This window comes from Pseudophryne corroboree, chromosome 3 (genome assembly GCF_028390025.1).
Source record: "Pseudophryne corroboree isolate aPseCor3 chromosome 3, aPseCor3.hap2, whole genome shotgun sequence".
NCBI lineage: Eukaryota > Metazoa > Chordata > Amphibia > Anura > Myobatrachidae > Pseudophryne > Pseudophryne corroboree.
This window is the reverse complement of record NC_086446.1, coordinates 271029507-271046158: the sequence shown is the minus strand read 5'-3', so window position 1 is coordinate 271046158 and position 16652 is coordinate 271029507. Positions and strand designations below refer to the sequence as shown.

At 48.2% G+C, this 16652-nt stretch overlaps 1 protein-coding gene across 1 annotated transcript in view; it reads left to right on the top strand.

Moving 5' to 3' along the window:
• Positions 1-614: 614 nt before the first annotated feature.
• HCK (HCK proto-oncogene, Src family tyrosine kinase) overlaps positions 615-16652 on the top strand; it is a 77049-nt gene continuing 61011 nt past the window's right edge. Inside the window, exon 1 of the mRNA XM_063959086.1 lies at positions 615-960. Coding sequence (XP_063815156.1) covers positions 847-960 — 114 coding nt within the window. The 5' untranslated portion in view covers positions 615-846. The remainder of the gene's footprint in view (positions 961-16652) is intronic.

Genomic DNA, 16652 nt, shown 5'->3' with positions numbered 1-16652 from the left:
CGCGGCCCCGCACATCGCTATCGCCGATGCTAGATTGAGCTGCATGCAGGCTCAATCTAGCGGGTCGCTCACTTCACCGTTGTGTGAAGTGAGCGGCCCCCCGTCGGCTTTCCCCCTCGCTCAGCACATCGCGCTGTGCTGAGCGGGGTGAGAGATGTGTGCTGAGCGGTCTGTGTTAAGATCGTTCAGCACACATCTCTCCCGTGAGTACCCCCCTTTACATTCATACTCAGATTGTTCTTCTCTAGTACCATCAGCTTGTCTCTGTCACACTCAAGCTGTCCTTCTCTCCATCACATACAGTTCTTCAAATTCAGACTCAGGTTCTCCTCTCTTTATATCACATCAACTTATCTCTGACTCTTTAGTGATACTCAGGCTGTCCCTCTCCCCATCACAGACAATCTGTCCCTCTAAATAACACTCAGAATGTCCATCTCTCTGTCACAGTTAGCCCTCCTCTCAGTCACAGGGAGCTTGTTTCGCTTTGTCATTTACCCTCCAAGTTCTGCATTTTTTTTGCGGAACTATTTTTGTGAACCTATTACATGTAAATACAGCTCATAAAAAGAGAAGTTCTCACCCAGCCTATTCCCACAAGTGTGTCACTCATGTTCTGCATTTCTCTAATTGCCAACATAGTGCAAGGTTCGGTAGCAGCATTGGAGAGTGACCTTTGAATGGTCTGTATAACAGCAACATCACCTATCATCACAGAGAAGGCAATACTTCTCTGGCACCTGGGATCTACACGCTTATTTCTCCCTTCTCTCTCTCTCTCTCTCTCTCTCTCTCTCCCTCCCTCTCTCTCTCTGTGTCCCATCCTATGTGGTCACTCTTATCCAGATGGGCTGTATAAAGTCGAAACCATCTTCTAATGTGTCAGTCAAGACTGTGGATCCCCCTTTTCAAGCAGAGATTGGTCACTATGTCAAAGACCCCACTTCTACAATTGGAACAGTGAGTACAGTCATTGGTGGAGGGCTTCATTGTTGGGGAACAGTGGTTAACTACACCAAGTCCCTTCTGTATACATGATTGGAGTAGTTATATACAGAGGAATTGTTGATTAATAGACGTGACAGATGTTAAAGGAAGGTGTTATACTTGGCTTCATTCGATAAACAGTGCCATAAAAGGGTCTGTATTGGGTGAAAGGAGACAACAAATGGATATTTACCAAAAGTCCCTTACCTTTAAAATGATGGGGGTTTTTTTTTGTCTCTGTAATAAGAGCACTGCCATGTCTGAGAGGAGTGTACAGAGCACAAATAGACTGTGCAATGTAAACTGACATTTCCAATGGGTTTCTGACTGTGTATGCCATGAGCTACATATTGAATAACTTTTTATCTTTTATCTATTGATCTACACAGTCTACACCATGACGCAATGGTGTGTATATAAGTACAGTATATGTGATGGGTGGGGGGGTGAAGACAGAGCCGGCCTTAGACATAGGCAAACTAGGCAATTACCTAGGGCATTTGATATGCCTAGGGGCATCAGCAGCTTCTGCTGATTAAAATGACATGCGGCATGCCTATATTCTGTGTGCAGCATTTCGTATGCAGATACAGCCACAGTCGCACATAGTATATAGGCATGCTGCATATCATTTTAATCAGCAGAAGCTGCTTGTGCATCCTAGCCACATAGCAATGCAAGTAAGATGCATTTTCATACAAAATAGGCACCCGACGTTAGCAGAGCTGCCAATTGACTCATGCCAGGAACTACATGTGTCATTATGTGTATAAGGGCATTAATAATGTGAAACATATGTGTAAGGGGCACTATGTGTGTCATTATGTGTATAAGGGCACTAATAATGTGCAGCATATGTGTAAGGGACATTATGTGTGTCATTATGTGTATAAGGGCATTAACAATGTGTGGCATATGTTTAAGGGAAATTATGTGTATAAGGGCATTAATAAGGGTTGGCATAATGTGTAAGGCACACTATGTTTATAAGGACATTAATAATGTGTGTCATATGTTTCAGGGGCATTACTGTGTGGTATTATGTGTATAAATGCATTACCAATGTGTGGCATTATGTGCATAAGGTGCTCTACTGTGTGGAGTAATGTATAGAAAGGGCACTACTGTGTGGTCTAATGTGAATAAAGAGCAATATGGTGTGGTGTAATGTGAATAAGAAGCAATACGGTGTGGTGTAATGAGAATAAAGAGCAATATGGTGTGGTGTAATGTGAATAAGGAGCAATTTAGTATGATGTTATGTGAATAAGGGGCACTACTGTGATAAGTAACGTATATAAGGTAAATTGGTACTACTGTGTGATGTAATGTGAATAAGGGACACTATCATATGATAAATTGAATAAAGTTGCACTACTGTGAGGCATAATTTGAATTGGGGGCACTATTGTGTGGCCATGCCCCTTGCCAGCAAAAACACATACCTTTTTGGGCTGTGCACCGAATGTGCGAACTGTTCTTATTTGAATTACAGGGGGTAGGAAAACAATAAAGGACTGCTATGGGTGGGAGGTGATGGTGCTGGGAAAGGGGTGCAGGGTCAGAGGCGGAACTAGCGGTGGTGCTAGGGGGCACCAGCCAAAATCTTGCCTAGGGCATCATATTGGTTAGGGCCGGCTCTGGGTGAAGAGGAGAGAGAAAGAAAGAGTGATAGAGAGAGAAGGAGGGATTGAGAGAAGGGGAGGAGAGAGAGAGAGAGAGAGAGAGAGAGAGAAAGGTAGAGTGTGTGTGTGTGTGTGTGTGTGTGTGTGTGTGTGTGTGTGTGTGTGAGCGAGAGAGAGAGAGAAGGGTACAGTAAATACCCAGATACTAACCTGAGGATGCTGCTCTTCCATGTGTCCACTCCCTTATATACATGCCTAAACCAATGCCTGCCAGGAAGCAGAAAATTCCACGCTGTGTTACTTATGGACTGTGTTACTTATGGCCTGATTAAGGTCCCAACACAATGACACATTTGATGCAAAGTACTGATGTTTAGTACTGTGCGATTGCGCTGGACCCATACTGCGCATGTGCAGTACAGGTTAGTATGGCTGCAGACGCCAAGTGGTTGACAGTCTGCAGCTATTTGAGCGTGGGGAGGTTGTGGCAACGGCCACTGCTTCACAAAATGGAAGCATGTCGATTCCATTTTGTGGGAGTGCTAAGGCCAGGGTCTAAGTCTTCTGAAGAGATTTCCTGGCCTGAGGTGCTGGGTACAGGGATCTGTGTTTAATGTGTGAGGTGCTGTTGAGGGACTGGGTGCAGGGGGCTGTGTGTCAGTGTGTGAGGTGCTGGGTACAGGCAGTGGCATATTTCCCATCAGGCACGAGAGGCACGTGCCTAGGGGTGGCAGTTGGATGCTTATGCTGGTATTGTCAACCCAAAAAGTAACAGTAACTGCAAAATAGTTCAACTGTACTGTACAATATGCCATCTTGAATGGAGTGTAAATGGGTAGCACATGTACATACTGCCCCTGTAAGCTTAGTAAATATGTACTATACATAATTAAAAGTAAAAAAAAGTCACAGTCAATTTAAATAGGATTTTAATGACCTACCCGAAAATCCTTTTCTTGTAGGCCGTAGGGGATACTGGGAATCCATTTTATACCATGGGGTATAGACGGGTCCACTAGGAGCCTTGGGCACTTTAAGAATTTGATAGTGTGCATTGGCTCCTCCCTTTATGCCCCTCCTACCAGACTCAGTCTAGGAAACTGTGCCCGAGGAGACGGACATACTTTGAGAGAAGGATAGATAAGAAAAGTGGTGAGATTACGAACCAGAACACACACAAAACAATAGGAAAGCCATGCAAACCAAACTTGAAACCAGAAACAGCAACAGCTGAACCAACCAGAATACTTAACCAAGTAACAGTGCAGGAAGAACGAAGCACTGGGCGGGCGCCCAGTATCCCCTACGGACTACGAGAAAAGGATTTACCAGTAGGTAATTAAAATCCTGTTTTCTCTTATGTCCTTGGGGATACTTGGAATCCATTTAGTACCATGGAGAAGTACCAAAGCTCCCAAACCGGGTGGGAGAGTGCTGAGGTTCCTGCAGAACTGATTAACCAAATTTAAGGTCCTCAGAGGCCAAAGTATTGAACTTCTAAAACTTTGCAAACATATTCGGACCTGCCCAAGTAGCTGCTCGGCAGAGCTGTAAAGTCGAGACACCCGGGGCAGCCACCCAAGAAGAACCCACCAACCTAGTAGAGTGGGCCTGAACAGATTTTGGAACCGGCAATCCTGCCGTGGAGTAAGCATGCTTTATAGTGAGCCTGATCCAGCGTGCAATCAACTGCTTTGAAGCAGGACACCTTATTTTATTGGGATCATGGAGAACGAACAGCGAGTCGGATTTCCTGTAACTAGCTGTTCTCTTCAATGCCCTCACAACATCCAAAGACTTTGAAGTAGCAGAGGTGTCCGTAACAGCCGGAACCACAATCGGTTGGTTGATGTGAAACCAACTTAGGAAGAAATTGCTGACGAGTTCTGAGTTCAGCTCTGTCCTCATGGAAAATTAAGAAGGGAGTCTTGTGAGACAACACCCCTAGCTCCGACACACGTCTTGCTGAAGCCAAGGCCAACAGTGTGACGGTCTTCCACGTAAGGTACTTTACGTCAACCTCCTGTAACTGTACAAACCAGTCCGATTGGAGGAACTGCAGCACTAAATTGAGATCCCAAGGTGGCGTGGGAGACACAAAGGGAGGCTGGATATGCAGAACACCTTTCAAGAACGTCTGGGCCTCAGGGAGAGAAGCCAATTGTTTCTGAAAGTAAATAGACAAGGCCGAAATCTGGAGTTTAGTGGAGCCTATACGCAGGGCCGGTGCAAGGTAATCTGACACCCTAGGCAAAACTACACACAATAGGTGAAAAAATGTGGAGATGATAGATCTGTGTCTGGATTCAGCACCACCTCACCATGCTGGCACTGTGAGGTGACCTGTGATTGGCCGGCTGGTGGGTTTGTTCCTGTGTACAGTGCAGGTTCTCCCGCAGCTGCTGCCGCTGTGATTGGTTAGTGGATGTGGAAGCATGTAGGAGAGGCAGTAAGTGACAGGGAGAGGCAGTGGGAGATAGAAGCAGAGGGTGATGGGGAGAGGTGCTAATCCCAACATCACATGGAACGAACAGATGGGCATAGTTTAAAAAAAAATAGGGGGTCACTTAGTCCACCCATGTCAATATATATCCTTTCCAGGAAAAATGTTAATACTGCAATTAGCACATGTGGTGCGAAATAGCTTGCTAAAGATAACAATACCAATAAGCACATATAAACTAAACTAGACACATATGCAAAAAATAAAATATTGCAGAGCCCAAAATAGCCAATATTTTACCCAGTAAGTACATAGAAACTAGACACATATGTAAAACCTACTTAAAAAAATAAGAAATCACGATATATGTATGGTAGAGGAGCAAATATGCTGACATGCTACCTCAAATAAGAAAAACCACACCAACATGCACATATAAACTGAACACGTGCCAAAAAAGAATTTGCCAGGCCTCTCTAGCTGTGATGGTACTGCACATCAAGTTGGCTTAGATGTGCCGGGACTAGTAGCCTCATCACAGCTGGACAAGCAGGACCCCAGTAATTATTTACGATTAATGCTAAATCCTAGTGGGCTAAAGGACCTCTGGTCAGTGGGATAGCACTGTTACTATCCATGTCACCATCTATTGCCTTTAGTAACCAGGTGGAGAGCGAAGCAAGCACCGTGCCTGAAGCGTGGTAAGCATACATTTGGGCACCCATGTTCGGACATTGCTACTCCCCCTGTTGCTGCATGTCACATGTGTGTGACATCATGGGTCCTTTAGCCTAGTAGGGTTTAGATAGACCTAACCAATTATTTATCTCTCTCCATGTAGAGTTCTAGGACCATGCTGACAACATAGGTTTACCATGTGAGGCCGCCAGGCTGCTCTGTCAATGAGTGCAGATGCTGCAGGGATCACTTGTGCAGTTGTGACAACCTCCCTTTCTGCGGCCAGGCAGTTGCTTTTCACATGTAGGATTGTCCTGACTCCCGGCAGGCTGGCAGACCACTCGGGACTGCTGGGAAGGGGAGCAGAGGAGGAAGATGAGGTTCCTTGCTCTCTCCCCCCAGCTAAATCTGCCTGATGTGACTGCGGAGTCTGCTCTGTCCTGCGTCTCCCACGGCCTCAGCATAGACGAGGGTGATCACGGACACACTTATCACCGGCAGGGGCAAATGCAGGATTTGTATGCGGGAGGGGGTTTCCGTATAAGTGGGACATATATACCAGTCAAAAGTTTGGACACACTTTCTCATTCAATTGAATGAGAAAGTGTGTCCAAACTTTTGACTGGTATTGTATATATATAGGCAACGGTGATAGGTGGCACTCCAAGACTTAGCTTATGTGAAAAAAAAGGTATTTTATTGGATCTACATTTTGGGGCACGTGACCCCATCATCAGGATCACGTACCCCAAAACATAGATCCAATAAAATGCCTTTCCTTCACATAAGCTAAGTCTTGGAGTGCCACCTATCACCATTGCCTATTGTACTGGAGAAATACCAGAGAAGGGCACGCAAGCCAGTAAATGCACGTGCAATTGCAGATATAGCAGGAGGAATGTCGGTGTTCACACATTGGATGTATATATATATATATATATATATATATATATATTACATACATACATAAACGAGGAACATGAAGAATATAAATGTGGAGATACAGCGGCACTCAGACGTCTTTATCAAAGAAGATTTGAGACAAATTTGTCAGCTCAACGTCCTATGGACTTTTAGCAAGAACATATATTCCAAAACATACCTTATATATCGCCCGCTGTCAGGTTTGTGTTGTGACATCCTCGCCATGCACCTTCGCATGCCACGGCACTTTGCACTGGCTACTTTACGGGGTAACGTCACTTGTTATATATGTTTTTTATAAAGGTCCAAATGAGTGAAACTTTGTGCAGACCGATTGGCCTCTGAAGCACCATCAAATAGGAGCTAGTGAAGGGTGGCGGCCACAAACGGGTTTAGGAGCTGCAGCTCCCAGTCTGACGCTGCTGGATTTTGGGAAGAAACTTCAAAGGAGCAGCGCTGCAGTTGATCAGCACATGCCCGATTACCCCAGACAGTGACTGGCCGACAGACATGAGCCGGTCACTGTTCTCCTGAATGCCGGGAACAGAAAGCATTAGCTCTAAGGTGCTGCATGCTCTTTGTGGCAGCTCTGTTCACAGATGGCTGTGGCGGCCATGCTCTGTAACTGTAGAGAGTGCTTTATCTTCGTCTCAAAAAACCCTGATCCATCAGGGGGGTTTCTGGGTAGTCAGAAACCCCCCTGCGTGCGCCACTAGAGCTGTGTAGCACATTTATAGGTGCATTAGGGGTCATTCTGAGTTGATAGCTCGCTGCAGAGTTTTGCAATGCAGCGATCAGGATACAAAATGGCAAAACTGTGCACGCGCCACAATGCGCACATGCGTCGCACGGGTACAAAGAGCATCGTTACTGTGCAATGGATCTAGTGAAGAATCCATTCGCACAGCCGATCGCAAGGAGATTGACAGGAAGAGGGCGTTTATGGGTGTCAACTGACTTTTTTCTGGGAGTGGTAGGGAAAACGCAGGCGTGTCCGGGCGTTTGCAGGGAGGGTGTCTGACGTCAATTCCGGCACCAAAAAGACTGAAGTGACCGCAGCGGCTGAGTAAGTCCAGAGCTACTCAGAAACTGCACAAAATGTTTTTGCAGAGCTCGGCTGCACAGGCGTTCGCACACTTGCAAAGCAAAAATACTCTCCCCCGTGGCTGGCGACTATGCGTTTGCACGGCTGCTAAAAGTGGCTAGCGAGCGATCAACTCGGAATGACCCCCATTGTACGGAGCACCAAGAGCAGCACATACTTTATACTGTGCAGTGAGAGCCAGCAGCAGCCTGAGTGCACTAAATACAGTAAATAAATAAAAAATCTTCCCCCTCCCCTGAATATGCCTATGAATGTACTATACGTTCTTACTGAGAAAGGGGCGCTTCGCTTGATAGGTGCTCACTGTGCTCTGGTGGCGGAGAGCAGGTTGTCCAGCTCCTTACCCTCCTACGTGCTCTTTCCTCCGCTCCCCTTACCACTCATGCAAGCCCCTGCAGCACCTTCTCTTTACCGAGGGTGGAAAAGGATCTCTCCCCTCCTGGAGGCACCAGCACAGTACCTCAGTGTCCGGAACATGAAGGCTGCTGCGTTAATCCACCGCCTGGCTGCCGGGCTAGCGCTACATTGAAAATGCCAACGCTACTTCTCTTGCAGGTCCGCAGCTGCACCGATTGACAGGAAGACAAATCCTCACCCCTGCGTGAAGGCAGGCGGCTGCTCTATCATTACGCTGGGTATGCACTGAATCGAGCGCCACAATGAGGAGTTCACCGTTGTAGAGATTGATTCAGCACGATGCCGTGATCTATGGAAGCTCCGGCCCTGCCTATCCGTAGGCCCACATCCACTCCCGACTGCAGAAAAAGCAGGAGAAATCCCAGATGAAATTCCAGAATATTGTCTGCTATCACTCCAAGAGACATATTCTTCCATATATGGTGGAAATGTTCAGATGTTACCCCCTTCCTGGCTTGCATCATTGTCGGGATGACCTTGTCAGGAATCACTCTCCTGGCTAGAATCAGCCATTCAACTTCCATGCCGTTAAATGTAGACGCGATAAATCTTGATAGACGAACGGGCCCTGTTGCAGAAGATCCTCGCAAAGAGGTAGAGGCCACAGATCTTCGATCAGCATCTCGAGAAGATCCGCAGACCAGACCCTCCGAGGCCAGTCCGGAGCAATGAGGATTGCTTGAACCTTTTCCCATTTTATTATCTTTAGAATTCTTGGGATCAGAGGAAGTGGAGGAAACACATACACCAGCTGGTAGACCCACAGAGTTGTCAGAACGTCTACCGCCACTGCTTGTGGGTCCCTTGACCTGGAACAGTACCGCTTGTGCTTCTTGTTGAGTCGAGAGGCCATCATGTCGATCTGTGGATATCCCCACCAACATGTCAACCACCGGAACACCTCCTGATGGAGGCCCCACTCCCCTGGGTGCAGGTCGTGTCTGCTGAGGAAGTCTGCTTCCCAATTGTCTACTCCCGGAATGAAGGCCGCCGACAACGTCACAGCGTGTTTTTCCGCCCAGAGGATAATTCTTGACACCTCTGACATTGCTGCTCTGCTTTTTGTACCGCCCTGTCAGTTTATGTACATTACTGCCGTTACATTGTCCAACTGGACCTGAGTGGCCTGATTCTGAAGTAGAGATGAGGCCTGCAGAAGGGCGTTGTAAATTGCCCTGAGTTCTAGGATGTTTATTGGAAGGACGACTTCCTGACTTGACCATCTTCCTTGAAATTGCACCCCTTGGGTGACTGCTCCCCAACCTCTGAGGCTTGCGTCTGTGGTTAGCAGAATCCAATTCTGAATCCCGAACCTCCGACCCTCGACAAGGTGAGACGTCTGTAGCCACCACAGAAGGGAGATACTGGCCCTTGGCAACAGACAGATTCTCTGATGCATGTGAAGATGCGATCTGGGCCATTTGTCCAACAGATCCAGCTGGAAGGGACTTGCATGAAACCTTCCGTACTGAAGCGCCTTGTAAGAGGCCACCATTTTCCCCAGAAGGCGAATGCACAGATGCACAGAGATCCGGGTTGGCTTCAAGACAGCCCGAACCATCGACTGGATTACCATAGCCTTCTCCAAGGGAAGGGACACTCTCTGAGACTCTGTGTCCAGTATCATTCCCAGGAAAGGAAGCCTCTGCGTCGGTTCCAGGTGACATTTTGGTAAGTTCAGAGTCCACCCGTGATCCAGGAGTAGTCTGGTTGAGAGGCCAATGCTGTCCAACAACCGCTCCCTGGACAGTGCCTTTATCAGAAGATCGTCCAGGTACGGAATTATGTTCACTCCCTGTTTGCAGAATAGAAACATCATCTCTGCCATCATATTGGTGAACACTCTCTGTGCCGTGGAGAGACCATATGGCAGGGCCTGGAACTAGTAGTGGCAGTCCTGCAGTGCAAACCGTAGATAAGCCTGATGAGGCAGCCAGAACGGAATGTGAAGGTACGCATCCTTCATATCCAGAGACACAAGGAATTCCCCCTCCTCCAGACCTGAGATCACCACTCTCAGAGACTCCATCTTGAATTTGAACACTCGTAAGTATGGGTTCAGTGACTTGAGGTTCAAAATCGGTCTTACCGAACCATCCGGTTTTCGGTATTACAAACAAGTTGGAATAATGGTGGTCATTCCGACCCGTTCGCATGCAGCGGTTCTTCACTGCGGGGCGAACGGGTCTGGAATGCACATGTGCGGCTTACGCATTGCGCACGCGCGTCGTTGCCCAGCGACAAAGGTCGCCGGGTAACGACGCTAACAGAGAAGATAGCGGTCGTAGCGGCGACCGCAAGAAGATGGACAGCAAGAGGGCGTTCCTGGGCATCAACTTACCGTTTGCTGCCGTTTTCGGGGAGTGGTAAGTAAAACGCAGGTGTGTCCAGGCGAACGGAGGGCGGATGTCTGACGTCAAAGCCAGCCCCATCATCGCTGGATCCGTCGCACAGGGTAAGTATGTCCAGGGCTGGTCTTGTTTTGAGTGAAACTTTTTTAGCATAGTAGGGCTGCACAAGCGAACGCAGCCCTGCTATGCTAAAATACACTCCCCCATAGGCGGAGATTAGTTGATCGCACCGGCAGCAAAATGAGGGCCAAAAACCCCTTGTTTTGCAGATGAGGTGGAACTGGAACAATGACCTGAGTCTGTACCAGTTTTTGAATGGCGTCCTGTAAGGTTATACTTGGCTTTTGTGAAACCGGTAAGCCTGATTTGAAGAATCTGGGAGGTGGGAGCTCCTGAAACTCCAGTCTGTAGCCCTGGGAAATAAGATCTATGACCCAGGGATCCTGGCACGAACCTGTCCAGATGTGACTGAAAATTTTTAGTCGGGCTCCCACCTGCCAGTCCTCCAGGTATCGCGGTCCACCATCATGCTGAGGGCTTTGAGGAAGCAGAGCTTGAGCTCTGTTCCTGTGAACCGGCAGTTGCAGGTTTGCATGGTTTACCTCTAGCGCCTCTGGTGGCTGTAGAAGAACACCTGGCTGGGGGAGCTGCAGAAGGAAGATATGTGGTGATCCATTTATCTAGTTCATCTTCAAACAAGGCCTCTCCTGTGAATGGCAGGCCTTCCATGCCTTTCCTGGAGTCTGCGTCAGCAGTCCACTGGCGTAGCCATAAGCCTCAGCGTGCTGACACTGCCATAGCAGTGGTGCGTGCATTAAGCAAGCCTATTTCTTTTATGGCTTCCACCACAAAATTCGTAGAGTCCTGTATATGTTGCAGGAGTAAAATAATCTTCCCCTGAGGCAAGGTATCTAACCCCTCAAGTAGGTTACCCGACCATTTGGTTAATCCACCCACATGCTATAGTGGGTCTCTGGGCCACCCCAGCAGCTGTATACAAAGATTTGAGTGTAGTCTCAATTCTACAATCAGCCGTGTCTTTTAGGGAGGCTGCTCCCGGGACAGGCAATACAATTTTCCGTGACAGCCTGGATACTCATGCATCCACTATCGGTGGGTTTTCCCATTTTTTTCCTATCCTCAGGAGGAAAAGGAAAAGATTATTTCAACCTTTTAGGGATTTGAAATTCCCTATCAGGATTAGCCCACGGTTCTTCAAACAGGGCAGTTAGTTCCTTTGACACAGGAAAAGTTGCTGAGGATTTATTTTTTATATTAAAATAAGATTCCTCAGTCTCCTCTATCACCTTATCAGGGTCATCTTCTCTGATAGCTTCTATGGGAGCCTCTATTCCCTGTGACAGAGTAGCCTCCTCCACCTCTGAGTCCACCTCCCCCTCCTCCATGTCTGACCCTTCATCATCAGAGTCAGACTGCAGGGTATGGGCCAAAGGACGTTTTTGCGGACAAATGGCCGGGGACTGAGACACTGGTTTGGGTACTGAGTCTCTTTATATAAATGCAGTCATCGATTGTCTGAAGTATTGCGTCTCTTTCTCATTGCGGGACAATTTAGTAGAAATATTGGAAATCATTCCCCTAATGGAGTCCAGCCAAGCTGGCTCTGCCCCGCTAGCCTGGGAAGGTACACTGCACTGAGTACACTGTAGTGAACCCCCTGGAGAAGAGGAACACTGTGCCTTACATGAAACACACTCTTTGTCTGACATACTGTGACAGTGGCAGCACACACACACACACACACACACACACGTTAAATGCACAATTAACCCACAAAGAGCCCTTACAGGGAGACACAGAGATAGTATGGAGCCAGCACACAGCGCCCTTACTGCTGATGCCAAGCTTAGTCGGGTAGCAGACTTCGTACACTAGTAAGCGCTCCCCCCTGCTATGAGCCCCTGCTACCGTTGAGGTAATCTGGAGTCTCTCTGGAGGAGCTGCGTGTCCCTGTCAGTCAGCGTCTGTGTCCACTGCAGAGGGAAAATGGCGCTGGAGAGCTGCAGGATCCGCTCATAGTGAAGTCCCGCCCCTTAAATGGTGCGTGGTCTTCCCGCACTATTTTATACTGGCTGAGGTAATTTTGTGCCTACAATGGAGCCAGCCCCCTTTTAAGTCTGTAATGCCAGTCTAGGTACTGTGTAGGTACTGTAGGTACTGTGTAAACATAACATTCTGAGTTGTTCGCTCGCTAGCTGCTTTTAGCAGCATTGCACACGCTAAGCCGCCGCCCTCTGGGAGTGTATCTTAGCATAGCAGAATTGCGAACGAAAGATTAGCAGAATTGCGAATAGAAATTTCTTAGCAGTTTCTGAGTAGCTCCAGACTTACTCCTACACTGCGATCAGCTCAGCCCGTTTCGTTCCAGGTTTGACGTCATAAACACACCCAGTGTTCGGCCAGCCACTCCCCCGTTTCTCCAGCCACTCCCGCGTTTTTCCCTGAAACGCCTGCGTTTTTCTGCACACTCCCAGAAAACGACCAGTTTCCGCCCAGAAACACCCACTTCCTGTCAATCACACTCCGATCACCAGAACGATGAAAAAACGTAGTTACGCCGTGAGTAAAATACCAAACTTTTGAGCTAATTTACTTGGCGCAGGCGCACTGCGTACATTGCGCATGCGCAGTTTGCGACTAATCGCTCCATAGCGGAAAAAAAAACGAGCGAACAACTCGGAATGACCCCCATAGTGTACTGAGACTTAGTTCGCTCCCTCAGAAGCCGTGCATCTGCACTGTGTACTGAGTCTGGAGACCCAGCCGCTCCATGTGTAAGCTGTGCGTCTCTGTACCCTCATGCCGCCATAATGGGCGGTAACCCGCTAATCGGGACGCCAGCTTAGTATTCACCACTCTTCTATCTTCTGGCTCTGTTAGGGGTGTCGGCGTTCTTGCGGGAATGTACGCTCGCCGTGGTGGGGCTTGCAAATAGTTCCCTCAGGAACTGGTGTCCTGTCAGTGGGGAACGGGACCATTAACCCTTCAACAGGTTGGGCCGCTCCCCCCCCTATGTCCCACAAAGCAGGCAGGCTGGTGCCATCCAGTCCTGCCTGAAAATAACAAACAGATAAAATAAATGCAGAAAACTCTTCAGGAGCTTCCAGCGACGTGACCGGCTCCTCCGTGCACATTTTCTAACCTGAGTCTGGTAGGAGGAGCATAGAGGGAGGATCCAGCGCACACTATCAAATTCTTAAAGTTCCAAGGCTCTTAGTGGATCCGTCCATACCCCATGGTACTAAATGTATTCCCAGTATCCCCAAGGACGTAAAACAGAAGCGTCACTCACCTCTTTTGTACCCGGTGCGGCAGGGTCATGGCTTCATGGAGGGAGCATGGCTTCGCGGAGGGGGGCGTGTCTAAGCGCCCGACTTGCATTTTCGTCACTCCTGGGGTCCAGGAGTTGCGACCTGCCTCCGGACACTGGCATATCTACAGTGCCAGCTCCTACATGGTGACAGGAGCCGGGTTGCTGCACATAATGTTACAGTGCAGCACCCGGCTCCTGTCACTGAGCAGGAGCCGGCACTTTGGTGTCGCCTCCCGGCGGATGAGAACCCGGGTGCAGGCCGCACCCCCCGCACAGACCTTGTGAAGCCACTGACGTAAGAGAAATATAATACAAAAAAACTATCATCAAATGAAGGCTTATAACCAATCAATAAAAATAGTAAAATTGGGCAGGCAGAGGGCAGTCGTTACTGTTGTGCCTAGGGGTACCCTCACCCCTAAATTCACCCCTGGGTACAGGGTGCAGTGTGTGAGGTGTTGGTGCGGGGCTGGGTGCAGAGGGCTGTGTGTAGTGCTGTAACTAGACATTTAGCGCTATGTGCAAAAAACGGTATTACCCCCCCCCGCCCTTATGCAATACAAGGGCAGTGCGCAAAAAAATATACAGAAGAGTGGCTGGAAGGAGTGTGGCCACAAAATAATACCAATTTATAGTACGGTGCACAGTAGTCTCCATTATTCAAATTACACCACACAGTAGCGCCACTACACCATGTAGAGCCCCTTTTACACATTACGGTGGACAGATTCCCCTCTTTACACATTACGGTAGACAGTGTCCCCCTTTTACACATTACAGCAGATAGCGTCCCCCTTTTTACTCATTACGGCTCTCGCTGCGTGTCAGTGTGTGTGGTGCTGGGTACAGTGAGCTGCGTGTCAGTGTGTGAGGTGCTGGGTACAGGGGGCCCCCATTGGCGTTCACAAGCGGTCCACCCACCAAATCAGCTTCCCACGGTCATAACAGTAAAAACACAGTCACCACTGCATAGCCAGCCTCCCTCCCTCCCATCAGATTGCGGCACCGTGGGAAGCTCGGCCCCCTCAGCAAGACCAGTCTAACACGGCCGTGACTAACACGCGTCACGCCGGCACCTAATCACCCGCAGCGGACACAGGCAGGCAGCTACCGCATAGCCAGCCCCCCTCCCGCCAGAGACTCCAGGCCGGCGTCAGTGATTGAGCAGGTAAAGCTGGGCTTAGTGAGAGGAACTTCCCACGGTGCCGTCTGAGGCTGTGGCCGTGCTGCCGCGCTTGGTTTGAGGAACCCTCAAAGCAAGCGCGGCAATGCACCCACCGCCTCAGACGGCACCGCGGGAAGCCCAGCTTTACCTGCTCAATCACGGACTCCGATCCCTGCATTGTGCCACATCGACAGCACTTCCCAGATGCTGTGGCAATCCCCCTGTTGAGCAACTTAGACCCGCTCCCCGATTCACTCACCCGCCGCGAGCAGCGCCATGCACAGGACAGGAGAGGAGAGGCGCTAAAGAGGAGGGGAAAGGATCCACCTCCTCTTTAGATCATTCATCCGGGGCCAGCATCAATCAATCAGATTGGCTAATGAGGAGCGCATCCCCGGGGACCCACCCACTTTGGAAACTTGAGTCCCAGGTCTTCAAAATCGGGTAAAAAACGCGCCATGGCGCGTTTTTGCGATCACTCCGGGTTTAGTTAGTGAATTGGCCAATGCACAGAAGCCTGCAAACCAATAGCCAAGGTATGCCACTTTCATGGAGGTCCTACACTATCACAGAGTTTTAAAACCTGGCTACTGTTTCACACATCATCTGCTGTTGGGTGGAAGCCTCCCGTCGGCTGTGGCGCGGTGCAGTGACGTCATTGCGTATAGCGCAACGCACATACAGTGTCATGTTTCCATGGTGATACGACTCTGCATATGCTGTGGACAATAGGACTGGTTACATATGTATCAATGCACTCAATATACATATTACATTGTGCATTTCCTAATTCTACATGTAACAATTGATAGAAACTGGTACTATCCATATACATACAAGCACTAATGGTAATCAGGTATATTTAAGGTAATACAAATACTTCATATAAATATACAGATGAATTACTAAATTTTGCCAGAGAAATCTGGATTAATATTATAATATTAGGAATCTGACTGAAGAATTTTACAGTTAGAGTTTAAAAACAGATGACAATTAGCTGTGAGGTCATCTACATTACTAATATAAGTCGTGATAATATTAAGAGAAGCAAGATAACGGTACCATATCAATGAGGCCCTTGGGAGTTATAGTGTCTAATTTGTGGATCCATTTGGATTCACATCTAAGCAAAGCACCCCTTCGGTCTCCTCCACGTAGTGTGGAGGTATGTGATCTATCATTCTGTATCTGATAGTGGCCAGAGCATGTTTGGCTGACACGAAATGTCATGCCACCGGCTGATCACTGCTGCCTTTTTGCAAGGCTAGTCTAATGGAGGACCTGTGGGCTGTCATACGTTCTTTGAATTTTCGTGTGGTTTTACCCACATAGGTAAGGCTGCAAGGGCAGAGTATCTGATACACTATATGTGTGATTTCACATGTTAGGTGGTATTTGATATGAAATTTAGTGCCTAGATGCGGGTGGCAGAATGTATTTCCCGTGATCATGTAATTACATGTTACACAGGTGCATTTAAAGCAACCTGTTTTTTGAAAGGATAGGAAACTACTACTGGGAGATTTAGTAAAGCCAGAGATATCTGACTTTACCAAAAGGTCCAACAGGGCATAATATCAGTTTGCTTGAATGGAAAATGTTGGTCAGATTTAATTAAAT